Here is a 12586-nt window from a genome sequence, read left to right as displayed (position 1 = left end):
TGGAGCTGCCTTATGATAATAACCAAAAGTTAAAATCAGATCTTAGAAATAAGAAAACTGACAGGTAATTAGGTCCTGCTGCTTTCAATAATCTGTAATATACATAAAGATTGTCATTGTTCATATATTTTAGAGCTGATTAAACACTGTTTTTAGCCGGGTGGCTTCCCAATACAAGTCTATCACTTTATGATCTTAAAAAGAAAGTATCCAACTTATAGTTATAATATAAGTAAGTAGTAGGGATATAACATACAACATGATGACTATAACTAACTGTTATACTATAACTAGTGCTCTATGGTATATAGGAAAGTTGTTAAAAGAGTAAATCCTGAATTCTCATCACAAGGAAAACTATTGTTTTTCTTTTTTTCTTTCTTTTATTTTTATTGTATCTACACGAGAAGATGGCTATTATTTGAACCCACTGTGCTAATCATTTCACAATACGTGTAAACCAAACTATCACGTTGTATGCCTTAAACTTATACAGTGACGTATGTCAATTATTTATCAATAAAACTGAAAAAAAGGAACCAAATATCCATAAGCCACAAATTAAACCTTGCCCTAAACCTCAAACCTTATATAAAAAATAACTCAAACTGGGTTATAGACTCAAATGTTCAATGTAAAACAAACTTCTAGGAGAAAACATTACAGGAAATCTTCAAGTCTTAGAGGTAGGAAAAGAGCTCTTATATAAGACAACGAAAGCACAATCCACTCAAGAACAACAACAAAAAAATCAATAAATTAGACTTCATCAAAATTATTTTTTTTTTCTCTGTGAGTGACCTTGTTTAGAAGAAAATGACAAGGCAAGCTACAGACTGGGAGAAAACATTTACAAAACAAGTATCTGACAAAGGATTTGTGCTAAAATATATAAAGTAGTCTCAAAACTCAAAGGTGAAAAAAAAAGAAACAGAGAGAAAACTCAACCCACTTAAAAAATGGAAAAAAGACATAGACATTTCACCATAGAGAATATACTATAGGTGATAAATAATATTTTAAATGATTTTCAAAAAAATTAGCTATCAGAAAAATGCAAATTAAAACCACGGTAATCTATCACTACAAACCTAGTAGAACAGCTAATATTAAAAAAAAAAAAGTGACAAAACCAAATGCAGGTAAACTGGATCCCTCATACATTTCTAGTCAGAATGCAAATGGTATAGACACTAGAAAACAGTTTGGCTATTTCTTATAAAGCTAAACATACACTTGCAATATGACCCAGCAATTACACTCCTAGGCATATCTCCCAGAGAAATAAAACCCGTACATAAATACCTGTATCTTAGTTTTTCCTGCAACATTTAAAAACAAAAAAAATTACACAGATGGAAAACAGACCAGTGGTTGCCAAAGGTTACAGGTGGAGGGAAAGGGCCCAGCATGAATACAAAAGAAAGAAGGCGTTCTTTATTGGTCATGGAATAGTTCTGTATCTTCATTTTGGTGGTGGTTACATTAATATATACCTGTGATAAAACAGCAAAGTATGTACACACAAATGAGTATGTAAAAACTGGCGAAAGCTGAATGAGGTGTGTAGATGGTATCAATGTCAATTTCCTGGTTTTGATACTGCAATATATGTAGTTAAGTAAGAGATTACCACTGGGGCAATTTTGGTGAAGGGTACAGGAGCCTTCTGTGTACTACTTTTGCAACTTCCTATGAATCTATCTTTATTTCAAAATTATTTTTCTTTTAAAAATCTAGCCTAACACAATTTGCAGTTCTCTAAATTTACTATATTTTTAAATGTTCTCTAAAAGGTTTAAATGCTCTCTTTAAAGGTTCTTTGAACCTGCTACAACCAAACTTCAGTTTTTATAACACTCTTCTTTCTAAGAACTTCCTGCTTATATGCTGCATTTATGAGTAGAGATTTACCTAATACTACAGGGAGAGCAGCAACAAAACAGCACTGCCAATTGAAATGGTCAAGAGGATGGAAAACTCAAATTTGTAAGAAAAAAAAGGCACAAATAAGCACACAAAAGTATCAGTATGTTTTAATGCAGACAGATAAGAGTTGGGGAGGGGGGAAGTATAGAAATGACACACATGAACTATACAGCTTGTGAACTTCCAGAATCCTGAATAACCAGTCCTCCGGAGAAAAATTTTTAAACAACTAAAAAGCAACAGTAACTCAGACATTAGTTACTCATTATCTCCAAATAATAGCATAGAAAGATCATGGATAATAACCTCATAGGAAAGACAATAAATAAGAATCCAGATCATTGATCTTAGATTCTGACATCAGACAGGAATCACATTCTTCCACAAATTGCTGTTTAGTCCCATTGTGGAAGACAAAACACGACACTTGACTGTGATGATAAAATCCTACATTTATACGAAAAGTCTATGGTAGGTATATTGTGAAGGACGGTAGTTACACATCTTAAACTTTAAAAAGAAAAGCACATCACTGCACTGTACACCTGAAGCTGAAACTGAACAATAATGAATGTCAACTACAATTTTATATATATATATACACAATTTTATATATAGTTACAAGAAGCGGAGTGCAGCATTAGGAATAGAGACAATGGAAATGTAATGGCTGTGTGTGACGTCGGAGGGGTAGGGGATGGCGGGAGGGGGGTTGTCACTGTGTGACGGACATAAATGATAAATGTCTAGTACATTGTTCTGTGCACCTGAAACTAATAAATGTCAAAAAACAATTTAATAAATAAATACATAAAAAGAAAAGCACAGAAAGGTATAATGCTAAAGCCCTCATAAGCTTGTGTGTCTTTAGATAACAAAAGACAATTTGTGTTTTAAAGATTAGGCATACATTAATTGACATCTTTAATTTAGCTCTTTTTTCTAACCTCACAAACACAATATTCTCCAACTAACTTGATAAATCAGATCATTTTTTAATGAGCTCAGAGGATAAGGAAAAAATATTAGTAACTGATGAACTCATTTCCTCTCAAAACGCTGTATTTTAAAGAGTAAAATATCTATGAAATTAAAAAGAGAAGATGGGGGTGGTCCCAAGTTGTGGGTCCAGGTAGCTGAGGAGACCAGATCGGCTCACGTTGGACCAGAGCAACCAAAAGTCTCTGTATTTCCCCAAGAAAAGTGTTCAGAAAAATACAGATCAGGTCTAGTAACGTGAAAGGCATGACCCAGGGCTTGGTGATATTGAAGGATGTGGCTGTACATGTTTCTCAGGAGGAGTGGAAATATCTGGATTCTGATCAGAAGGATTTCTACACAGATACAATGTTGAGGAACTACATCAGGGTCTCGCTGGAACTGTCCATCTTTAGCCAGATGTAGTCTCCTCTTGGGAAGCTGTCACAAGAGCAGCAAAAGGACATTTCTCAGGAAGATGTGTGCGCAACTAAATGCCTTGATAATCCAGGCTCACTTTTAGCTGAGGATGACCATGTGACAGTTTTGCTCAATACTCTGTAAACTGAAAGAACTAGATGGAGTTTACGGGAAAATTAATATATGCCTGCCATATATTCTAAGTATTACAGTAAAGACTATAGAAGGATGGGTCCAGGTTAAGGCCCAAATTACTTACCTTCACTGTCTTTGTGAAAATACAAACCTCCGTTTCAATAACTTACTTTGTGGGATTTTCTGTTAACTAAGGGTGTGTTGGGTTTTCTGTTACACAGACCTAAATGCCTAACTGATTTTATCATGTTTCTGTAACAGAGGCCATATCTATCTTATGCAGTTATTCATAATTAAATGTAGGCTGTGGCTAGTTGCTTATCATTTATGAAAATGAAAATAAATTAGATTTGTAATATTGAGTAACATGATTTCATTGGCAAAAGAAATATTGAATTCTCACTTGGTAAATATTTTCAAACTTCAAGTTTACCTATACAAGTATATTTGCAGACTTGGTTTCTGATTATCATATTTTAGATTACACACCTAGAGTATATACCCAGAAATCTGTCTCATTTTAATTCACTGTTCTATAGACCTACTAAAACACACATGAATATTCCATTCCTTTGTATTATGCATCTCATTGCAAAATCAAACATATTGAAAATAACTGAAATCATCAACTGAAAACAGAGGGGGGGGGGGAAAGACAAGGCAAGATATAGGCTTTATTTATTTTTTCTTATGAACAGATTATACGTTCAGACTCCAGTGTATAATTCTTTCATTTTCAAACTTTTAAGCTGCTATTACATATTTTTCTTCTTATTTTCAAAGTTATCCCTGCTATTAGTAAACTCGATATGACCATGCCTCCAATCATCTAGAGTTCAAGAGGGAGAAAATCCCTGCAGCTGTTTGATGCCCAAGAATATGAACACTTAGCAATCAGATGAAAGAAGAGAAAAAAAAAGAACAGGAAGATCAAGAGAAGAGTGATTTTGAGTTTCTGCAGGCTAGCATTTACCTCTCTCAATAAAAGGAGCTTTGTGCTCATTATATCCCGGACTCATCTTGCCTTCAGCTCTAGTAAACTGGCAATTGCCTTATTATTTCCTCTCCAAATTAAGGATCAAAGTTTAAACATATTCTCTTCCTTCTCTATTAGACTATGATTAAAATTACCACCTCCTCACCTCATTCACACAATCGCTCTACTGGGAAAAAGAAGGATCCCCTAACACCCCTCTACAAGGTGGGTCCCATCCATATTCTACAGAAGAGGAAATGAAGTTTCACAGAAGCCGATTAATTTTTTCTTGGACTCCAAACTATTTAGCACTTACGAGAGTTAAAATTCAAGTCTTGACTTGCTCTTGTACTTTGCAACATGGTCAACCAGCAATATTTTTATATTGTTTCTTCCGTTTTACATGTGAAGGAACTAAATTTAGAATCTAAATTATTCTGAGCATTTAAACATCAAAAATCAATCAAGTTTTCCAAGTTAGTCACCATAACTTAAACAATGTCAAATAAACTGCAATAGAATTGTGTGATAAATTATTGAATGCAGAATGTATAACATATGGTTAATGTGGAATTTTACCTTTTGGCAATGTACTGGATTCCTGTTACCCTAAACACAAAACAGAAGAGGGCTGTTTTTGGATATTAAACACAAAGACCCCTGGATTCAAAACAGGGGTGAACATATACTGATGCACAGACATCACCACAAGAGCATCTACTCTTTAATAAAACATAAACTTACTTTAGAGTGAAAGGCACCTGGTAGTAGCAGCAATTCTCTCCAATGAAAACACTTTTAAGTTTTGCTTTAATATCTATAAATGTTTAACTGAAATTTAACACGTTTTCAAGTAACAGTCGCATGATATACTTAGTCCAAAACTATAGCACATTTCACTGGTACGGTATCATCATCTTACTAACTAGGACCAGCATGGTGGGGGCTGAACTGAATTCCCTAAGAAGTTACCACAAAAAGTGCTGCTTCTCAGGAAGTTGTGCAGCAGGTGCAGAAGCCTAAATGAAACCAAATTCCTCCATCAAGTCATTTTGAGGCACTCTGAAATGAGAAGAGGCCACAGCCTCTTGCCCTTCACTATAGAGAATGCAGGAGTGACTGTGGAGTTAGTACAGATCTCAGCTGCAAAGGGCAAATGAATCCACTGGTACAGAAGAGCAGGTGAGGAGCATCTGGTAAGCTTCTTGTTCTTCCCTGCCTTCTAGAATCACTGACATTTGACTTTCCTCAGAGCCCACAACTTCTCCAGGCACTGAGGGGAAAATAAAAGTGCGCCATTCAGCTATGATTTAAAACTCTGTGCTGTGAGAATCAATTTTTGGCGTGATTGCTGATAACACTGAATCCAAACTATTTTCCAATTCTGATTTAGATACCAATGTAAAAGCTATTTTTATTTCTAACAAAATAGAGACGTTCACTGTAATTATAATACTTAACACACTAGAGCTCACAAAACCTTCTCCTCCCATTCCTGGGCACTTAATTTGACCTGAGGCTCTCTCAGAGTATTCCTTCAGTGATTAAACCACTAGTCTCAGTGGAATATGGAAGTATCTAATTAATAATGATTTTCTTGATCTTCTCTGGTTCTCTTTAGCTCTTCACTTGAAGACATATTCCCCTCCCCCAGATTATCACACATAACCTCCTGGTAACTATTGCTTCTTCGCTGTCCATCAGGCCTAGCATTCCCAACATTTTTAGCTTTGGGTGAGTTGACTGGAGACTTACTGATGTGGAAAAGAGAAAAACAAGACATTCATTCAGTCTTTTGCACGTTCAAATACTGTACTGTTTCCAATAAGCCAGGTATTCTACAGACTGAGAATACAAGTGTGCAAATAAGGAGCCCACCTATGAGGGCAAATAATCTAGTGGAGGATACAAAAGCGCAGAAAGACGACGACAGTACAGTGGATGGTAATCCTTAGGATGAGAGTGTTCAAGTTGGTGGGAGGAAGGCTGAAAAATGAGGAGAAGTTAGGGAAGGCATATCATAAATATCTAAGCTATGTCCTGAAGCCCGTGTAGGAACTTACAACATACCGTAGAAGCAGAAGAAACAGTATGCACAAAAGTACAGCTGGACCTAGGGCCAGACCAAACATGTATCATCCAAGACAGGAGAACATTCTGGCACACTTCAAACTGATAGTATTTAAACATTTGTTAAAGACCTATTTGATGAGATAGAGAAAATTATTTTCTATTAATAAAAATTAAACAAAGAAAAGGATTCATGTATTAATTCATTTCTACTAAGCTAAAAGAGTCACTCTTCTGATAAAGAGCAGAAAATATTTCTAGTTCTTGTTCTCTCTCACCTTTCATTCAGTGATTTTTCTAGATCTCTAACTACTTGTGAGCCTACACCAAGTAAGAAATAAAACTCTTCAATATTTAAGAAAAGACTACATCTGTAAAACAAATGTCATGTTTCCAATTTATTCTAGTGTTAATTTAGTGTCCCTTACAGAATGGCCCCCAGGCATCCCGGCTACTTCTCTACCCTTAGGCTCCCTCTTACTAGATGGTACAGACCGAAAGGGAGGGTCCAAAGATGAAGCTAAAAATATAGATAGAGACCAGATAATATAAGATCTTGTAATTCATGAGAAAGAGTCTGCAGTATACCTTAAGAGCCGTAAAGAATTGTTGAGAAGATTTGAAAATGGGGAACAATTATGATGCTTGTTTTTGTAAATCAGGCTAGAGATGGCAGCAACTTATGTAAGATGAAAACCGCAGGAATGTAGAGTGGCACATATTTGAAAAATAGGAGCTATAATTGACTAGACTTGGAGATTAGAGAAAAGGAGGGGAGAAGAGTAACTAAGGGGAGAAGAGTAACTAAGGATAATTCTTAAGTTTTAGGCTTGAGCAGTTGATAGATGAAGAAAGACACCACACAGATAGGGTAGAAAGGGACAAACAGGTTGGGTAGAAAAAATACATAAATTCAGTTTTATATTACTAGGAATAAAGAGGAGGAAAGAGGTATTCACTAAATTACCAAGAAGTCATTGTTTGTGAACTTTTAGAGAACAGTTTTAATAAGGAAAGATTAACTACAGCTGCAGCACTAATTAGTCATAAGAACTTAAACCAAATCTCAGGTTCTTCATCTGTAAAACAGGAAAAACAAAAATGCCCACCCTTCCTACCTTGTGGTTTTGTTATGAGGATTAAATCAAATACCATAATGTATCTATCTAAAAGTACTATATAAACTTTAAACACAGGGTATAGACAAGTGTTGTTGCAATTGTGTTGTTTTTCAGGCCATTCACAAATCTCAATTCTCTATTCCACACACACGGCACAGAAGTCCACTTGACTTGCACTGGCCACTATATCAGCAGAAGTGACTCAGGCAAAAGCTATAAGAAACAGAGTGCATACTTTAACATGCTCTCTTTTTCTTGCCACTGACACTGTAGAAAGCATGTTTCAAAATGAAGCCTTCCTTAGCCTACATCCTTGAGTGACTGCCATGGCACAGAGTAATTCACTAATCCTCACACATGATTCAACATCCTTACAGTTAAAGAAAAGGTAAACAAGAACAACAAATGTACATAACAGAATTTCTAATGAAGATACCTTGGTTGGGGAAGGATGAGACAGTCAACCAATGAGAAGAAACTGCCTCTCCCATCACCATTCTTACATACTGTTGTTTGTATTACCCTAAATTTTCTTCACTCCTTAATAAGCATACTTTTTGCACCTAAATGTTTGATAGGCTGCATATTTGTGTTAGGCCAAAGACACACTGCACCGGTGGCTTATTAAAAATAAACAGAAGTGTTTACCAGAGGGTAAGGGGTAAAGGGGATCCAATTTTTGGTGATGGAAAGGGAACCGACTCTGGATGGTGAACACACAATGTGAAATAGAGATGATGTATTACAGAACTGTACACCTGAAATCTATGTAACTTTACTAACAATTGTCACCCCAATAAACTTTAATTAAAAATAAATAAAATAAAATAACAAAAAATAAACACAAAATAGGAAAGTACCAGAACAAAATTTTATGAAGGAGGAATTTTTTTATTCTTCAATTGTTAATAGTAAAAATTACTACTGCCAGTGTGGAGGTTCCTCAAAAAATTACGAATAGAATTACCATATGACCCAGCAATCCTTCTCCTGGGTATCTACCCAAAAAGTCTGAAAACATTTATACATCAAGACACATGTGCTCCAATGTTCATTACAGCTTTGTTTACGGTGGCCAAGACATGGAAACAACCAAAATGTCCTTCAATAGATGAATGGAATACTATTTGGCGGTAAGAAAAGATGAAATAGGACCATTTGTGACAACATGGATGGATCTTGAGATTATGATGCTAAGCGAAATAAATCAGACAAAAAAGCAGAGAACCATGTGATTTCATTGATATGTGGTATATAACCCAAAAAACAACAAAAGAACAAGACAAACAAATGAGAAACAGAAACTCATAGACACAGACAATAGTTTAGTGGTTACCAGAGGGTAAGGGGGTGGGGGGTGGGAGATGAGGGTAAGGGGGATCAAATATATGGTGATGGAAGGAGAACTGACTCTGGGTGGTGAACACACAATGGGATTTATAGATGATGTATTACAGACTTGTACACCTGAAATCTATGTAATTTTACTAACAATTGCCACCCCAATAAATAAAAATAAATAAATATTACCACTGCCAAATGTCAAATTACTATCTGATCGGCCTAAATGGAACATGTGTGCTGGAAAATGGCAATTACTCAGAACCATGGCCAGAAGGAGAATCCAGGTCAGAGTGAGGCACAAGGGTCCACTGGACCAGCATTCTCACCAAGAACACTGGATTGCCCCCACTTCTTTATTCTGGTCTTGGTCACTCTCATTAGTTTTTACAAACCATAACAGAAGATCATAACTGCTTGGATCCCAATGGAATTGAAGTGAATTGCATGAAAGAAACACTTAACAAGGGATGTCTGTCTGCTTGCGATCATTTTTTTTTTTAAAAGGGGGATGAGCAGAAACAGACAAAACATTTCCACAGCTCTTCTTTTAGAAATGTCTTACGTGTCATTTTACTAAGCATAGTCCATTATTAATCACATGAAAAAGTCTGGCCACCATCTTTCATTCTAAAATGTTTTGACTATCTCTAAATCAAATCTAATCTTGAACTATGAAGGTTATGCATTGTTTCTTTGAAAGCATATATTGTAAATACTTAAAGCAACTTCACAAGCCTATTTACCATATGGCTTATATAAGGGCCCAATCATCTGATTAACTGAGCAACAGCTCAAGGTGACTATTTTGAGGGCTCATTCATCCGGATATACAAGCTCTGAAATGAGATGTTTTCAACTTTGTGTCCGGCAGGATTTCCTTAATAAACAGTTGCTAAATTGAATACAGGTTGAATACAGGTAATAAGTGACAATGCCAGGTGATGATCTTAAGATTTTTTTTTTCAAATTCCTTATCAACAGTATTTCATTACACCCAATGCAGCTTCTTTCCAGCTAAAATAGCTAACTAGCTAGAGAATTTCTGTTACTTGAGAATTTGACCATGTACATTCTAGTGCCATAATTGTTTTTATTCTCAAGTGGCTCAGCTAAGAGGGCAGAAACCATTAAATCACAACATGCTTATCTCACAAATGTAACTACTATAACTAGTATAACAACTACTAAACTCTTTCATAGCATACCTGTTAAGTTGAGCTGACAACTAGAATTAGAAAACCAGCAACTTCATTGTGGTAAACCAATTTACTACAGCATTAGAGTCAACCTAAAACTAAAGCATCCTAAACAGGCCTCTAGAAGTTTGTCTTTCTTTGCCTTTCTCCGTCTTTAAGACGGCAATGCCAAACACAGGTGAATGTTGCTGGACGTTTACTCCTCCCTGTTGGCCCAGGGGCAGGGGGTGCGGGGGGTGCCCAAGCTAGGCCTAATCTTCTCTGAGAAGGGGTAATATAAGAACAAAAGCTGCCTGAAAGAATCCTGTTGGATATAAAAACCACAGTCTCTGCTATGAAATGAACTAGAAAAATTTAAAGGCGACACTGCCCACGCCGGGTTTTACGCAAACGCTAATTCACAGGACCACTCCGGTGCACAGAAAAGTCAGAAAACCTACAGCAGCGTTGCCTCCCTCCCCATCAGCACCTGAGGCAACGAGTACTAGGAGCCAGAGCACGTACTCAATGGAGCAAAAGCACTGATTGGAAGGAACAGGCGATGAGAAAAGTTTACTCAGCGCATCTGCGTCTAGTCAGCGAGCCAGCGTTGTTAAGCAACAACTCCAGAAGCCACTGAACGTAACTAACGGAATCAATCCCTCGCCCACCCTCTGAAGGCACCACCCCCCAAGTTGGCAGAGGGGCGGGCCCGGAGAGGGGCGGGGCCACGGGCCTGGGGAGGGGAGGGGCCACGGGCCTGGGGAGGGGCGGGGCCACGGCTCGGCGAGGGGCGGGGCCACGCGCCCGGGAGCCGAACAGGGCCCGAACCCCGAGCCCGAAGCCTGCGCTGGGAAAGCCGGCTGTCCCGCTCTGAGGAATGCGAGGATGGGGAGCCGAACTCTGACAGAGTCAGGCGGTACCTGCGCTGGAAGTCCTGGGCGAAGGGCTTCAGGTACGGGTCAATCTCCAGAAGTCGGGCTAGTTCGGGCACGTCTGTCAAAGCAGCAGCCAGCGCCGCCTCGGAGCCCTGGGTCGGAGCCGCCATCTTCCGCCGCAGCCCGAGTAGCTGAGGCCCGAGAAGGTCGAGTGGAGCCTGAGCGGGAACGGAGCTCGAGCCCAGAGGAAGGCGGCGAGGGCGGAGCCGGAGGACGCTGAGGCGAGCCGTGGCGGCCCAAGGCCCTTTATAGCCTGAGAGAACGGCCGCCTGCCCTCCTGCTCCCCCCGCCGGCGGGGAGGAGCGGGACCCGCGGTTAACCCCGGACGCACGTCCCGAGTGGGGAGGAGGTGCCGAGGCCCTCCTCCCAGCCGTGCGGCTCCCACCTGGAGGCCGTCAGACCTGCCCTTTCCCTCCCCCAAAGCGCTGGACCCCGCAAAATCCGAGGAGACGGGTCTAGCCGACCTAGCCCAGCCTTGGCCCCGGAGCAAACCCTCCGCTTTTCTCTTTAAATAACTCCCACTGGCGGCATCCCCTTCAAATGTATATGTGGTGTTCTTGGACAGGAACTTGCTTAAAGTTCTGCGAATTTCTTGTAGCGGCAGTGTTTCAGACAGATCAAGTAAGTTCACAGTGAGGGGAAAGGGCCACTATGGATATAGTAATACCGTTGAAAATGTTCACATCGCTTCCTAACCGGAAATCTGCTTGGTTTTCCCTGTCTGGTGAATTGAACCATAAGAGGCAGGATCCTGGAATAGTCCCTCTGATACTCTGGTGTTATGGTACTAATCTCTGGGTTGCCAATGGCTGACAATTGAAAGCATGGCAAGAACTTTTCCCGTTCCCCATACCTCAGAAAGAAAGAAAAGGCCTTTTGCCTTTGTTTATAATTGTAACAAACTTAAAAATAAATGGAAACCGGCCTTGAAAATTCCCTGAGCAGACAAAAACCAGTTCAGTCCTACAAAAAAAGCTCAATTTAGCTTATATTGCAAGACTAGCTTCATTTGGGTCAGTTCTTGCTTATGCTTTTGGAAATCACAAGCAAAACATGAACTTTCTTAAGATTGGTATTCATTGGTTTTACTTAGCTATTTCTGAACTTTTGACAAAACTATGTTAGATGAGAGAAATGGTAGAGAGAAGACCAGTAAATTGAAATTCAGCTGTGCCGCTTATTAAGGAAGTGATAATGCAAAAAAATTGCCTTTTCTTTTGGCTTAAAAATGGGGACTCTATGTAATTTTCCCCAATGGCTCCTAGCTCATTGATCCTTTTTTAAGAATACAGAATTGTACACCAAGAGAATTGAACCCACCATCCCAGGAGTTTCCAATCTGCTTTGTACCTAGAAATTGGAGAGACTTGAGGATATCCGTCCTAGTTAAGACTGGGGTGTGGAGAACCCTAAGGGTTGTAGAGAAGGAAGAGTGTTAATCAGCTGTGGGCCTTGAATTTTAAAACATTCAAAACGTGTGTGTGTGTGTGTGTGTGTGTG

The 12586-nt window shown here is 38.7% G+C and overlaps 1 protein-coding gene across 1 annotated transcript in view; it reads right to left on the bottom strand.

Moving 5' to 3' along the window:
* Window positions 1-11385, bottom strand: part of GBE1 (1,4-alpha-glucan branching enzyme 1) — a 253758-nt gene extending 242373 nt beyond the window's left edge. Inside the window, exon 1 of the mRNA XM_019732062.2 lies at window positions 11072-11385. Coding sequence (XP_019587621.2) covers window positions 11072-11196 — 125 coding nt within the window. The 5' untranslated portion in view covers window positions 11197-11385. The remainder of the gene's footprint in view (window positions 1-11071) is intronic.
* Between the last annotated feature and the right edge of the window lie 1201 nt (window positions 11386-12586).

Source organism: Rhinolophus sinicus, linkage group LG01 (genome assembly GCF_036562045.2).
Source record: "Rhinolophus sinicus isolate RSC01 linkage group LG01, ASM3656204v1, whole genome shotgun sequence".
NCBI classification, from domain to species: Eukaryota; Metazoa; Chordata; class Mammalia; order Chiroptera; family Rhinolophidae; genus Rhinolophus; species Rhinolophus sinicus.
This window is presented reverse-complemented; position numbering and strand designations above follow the sequence as displayed.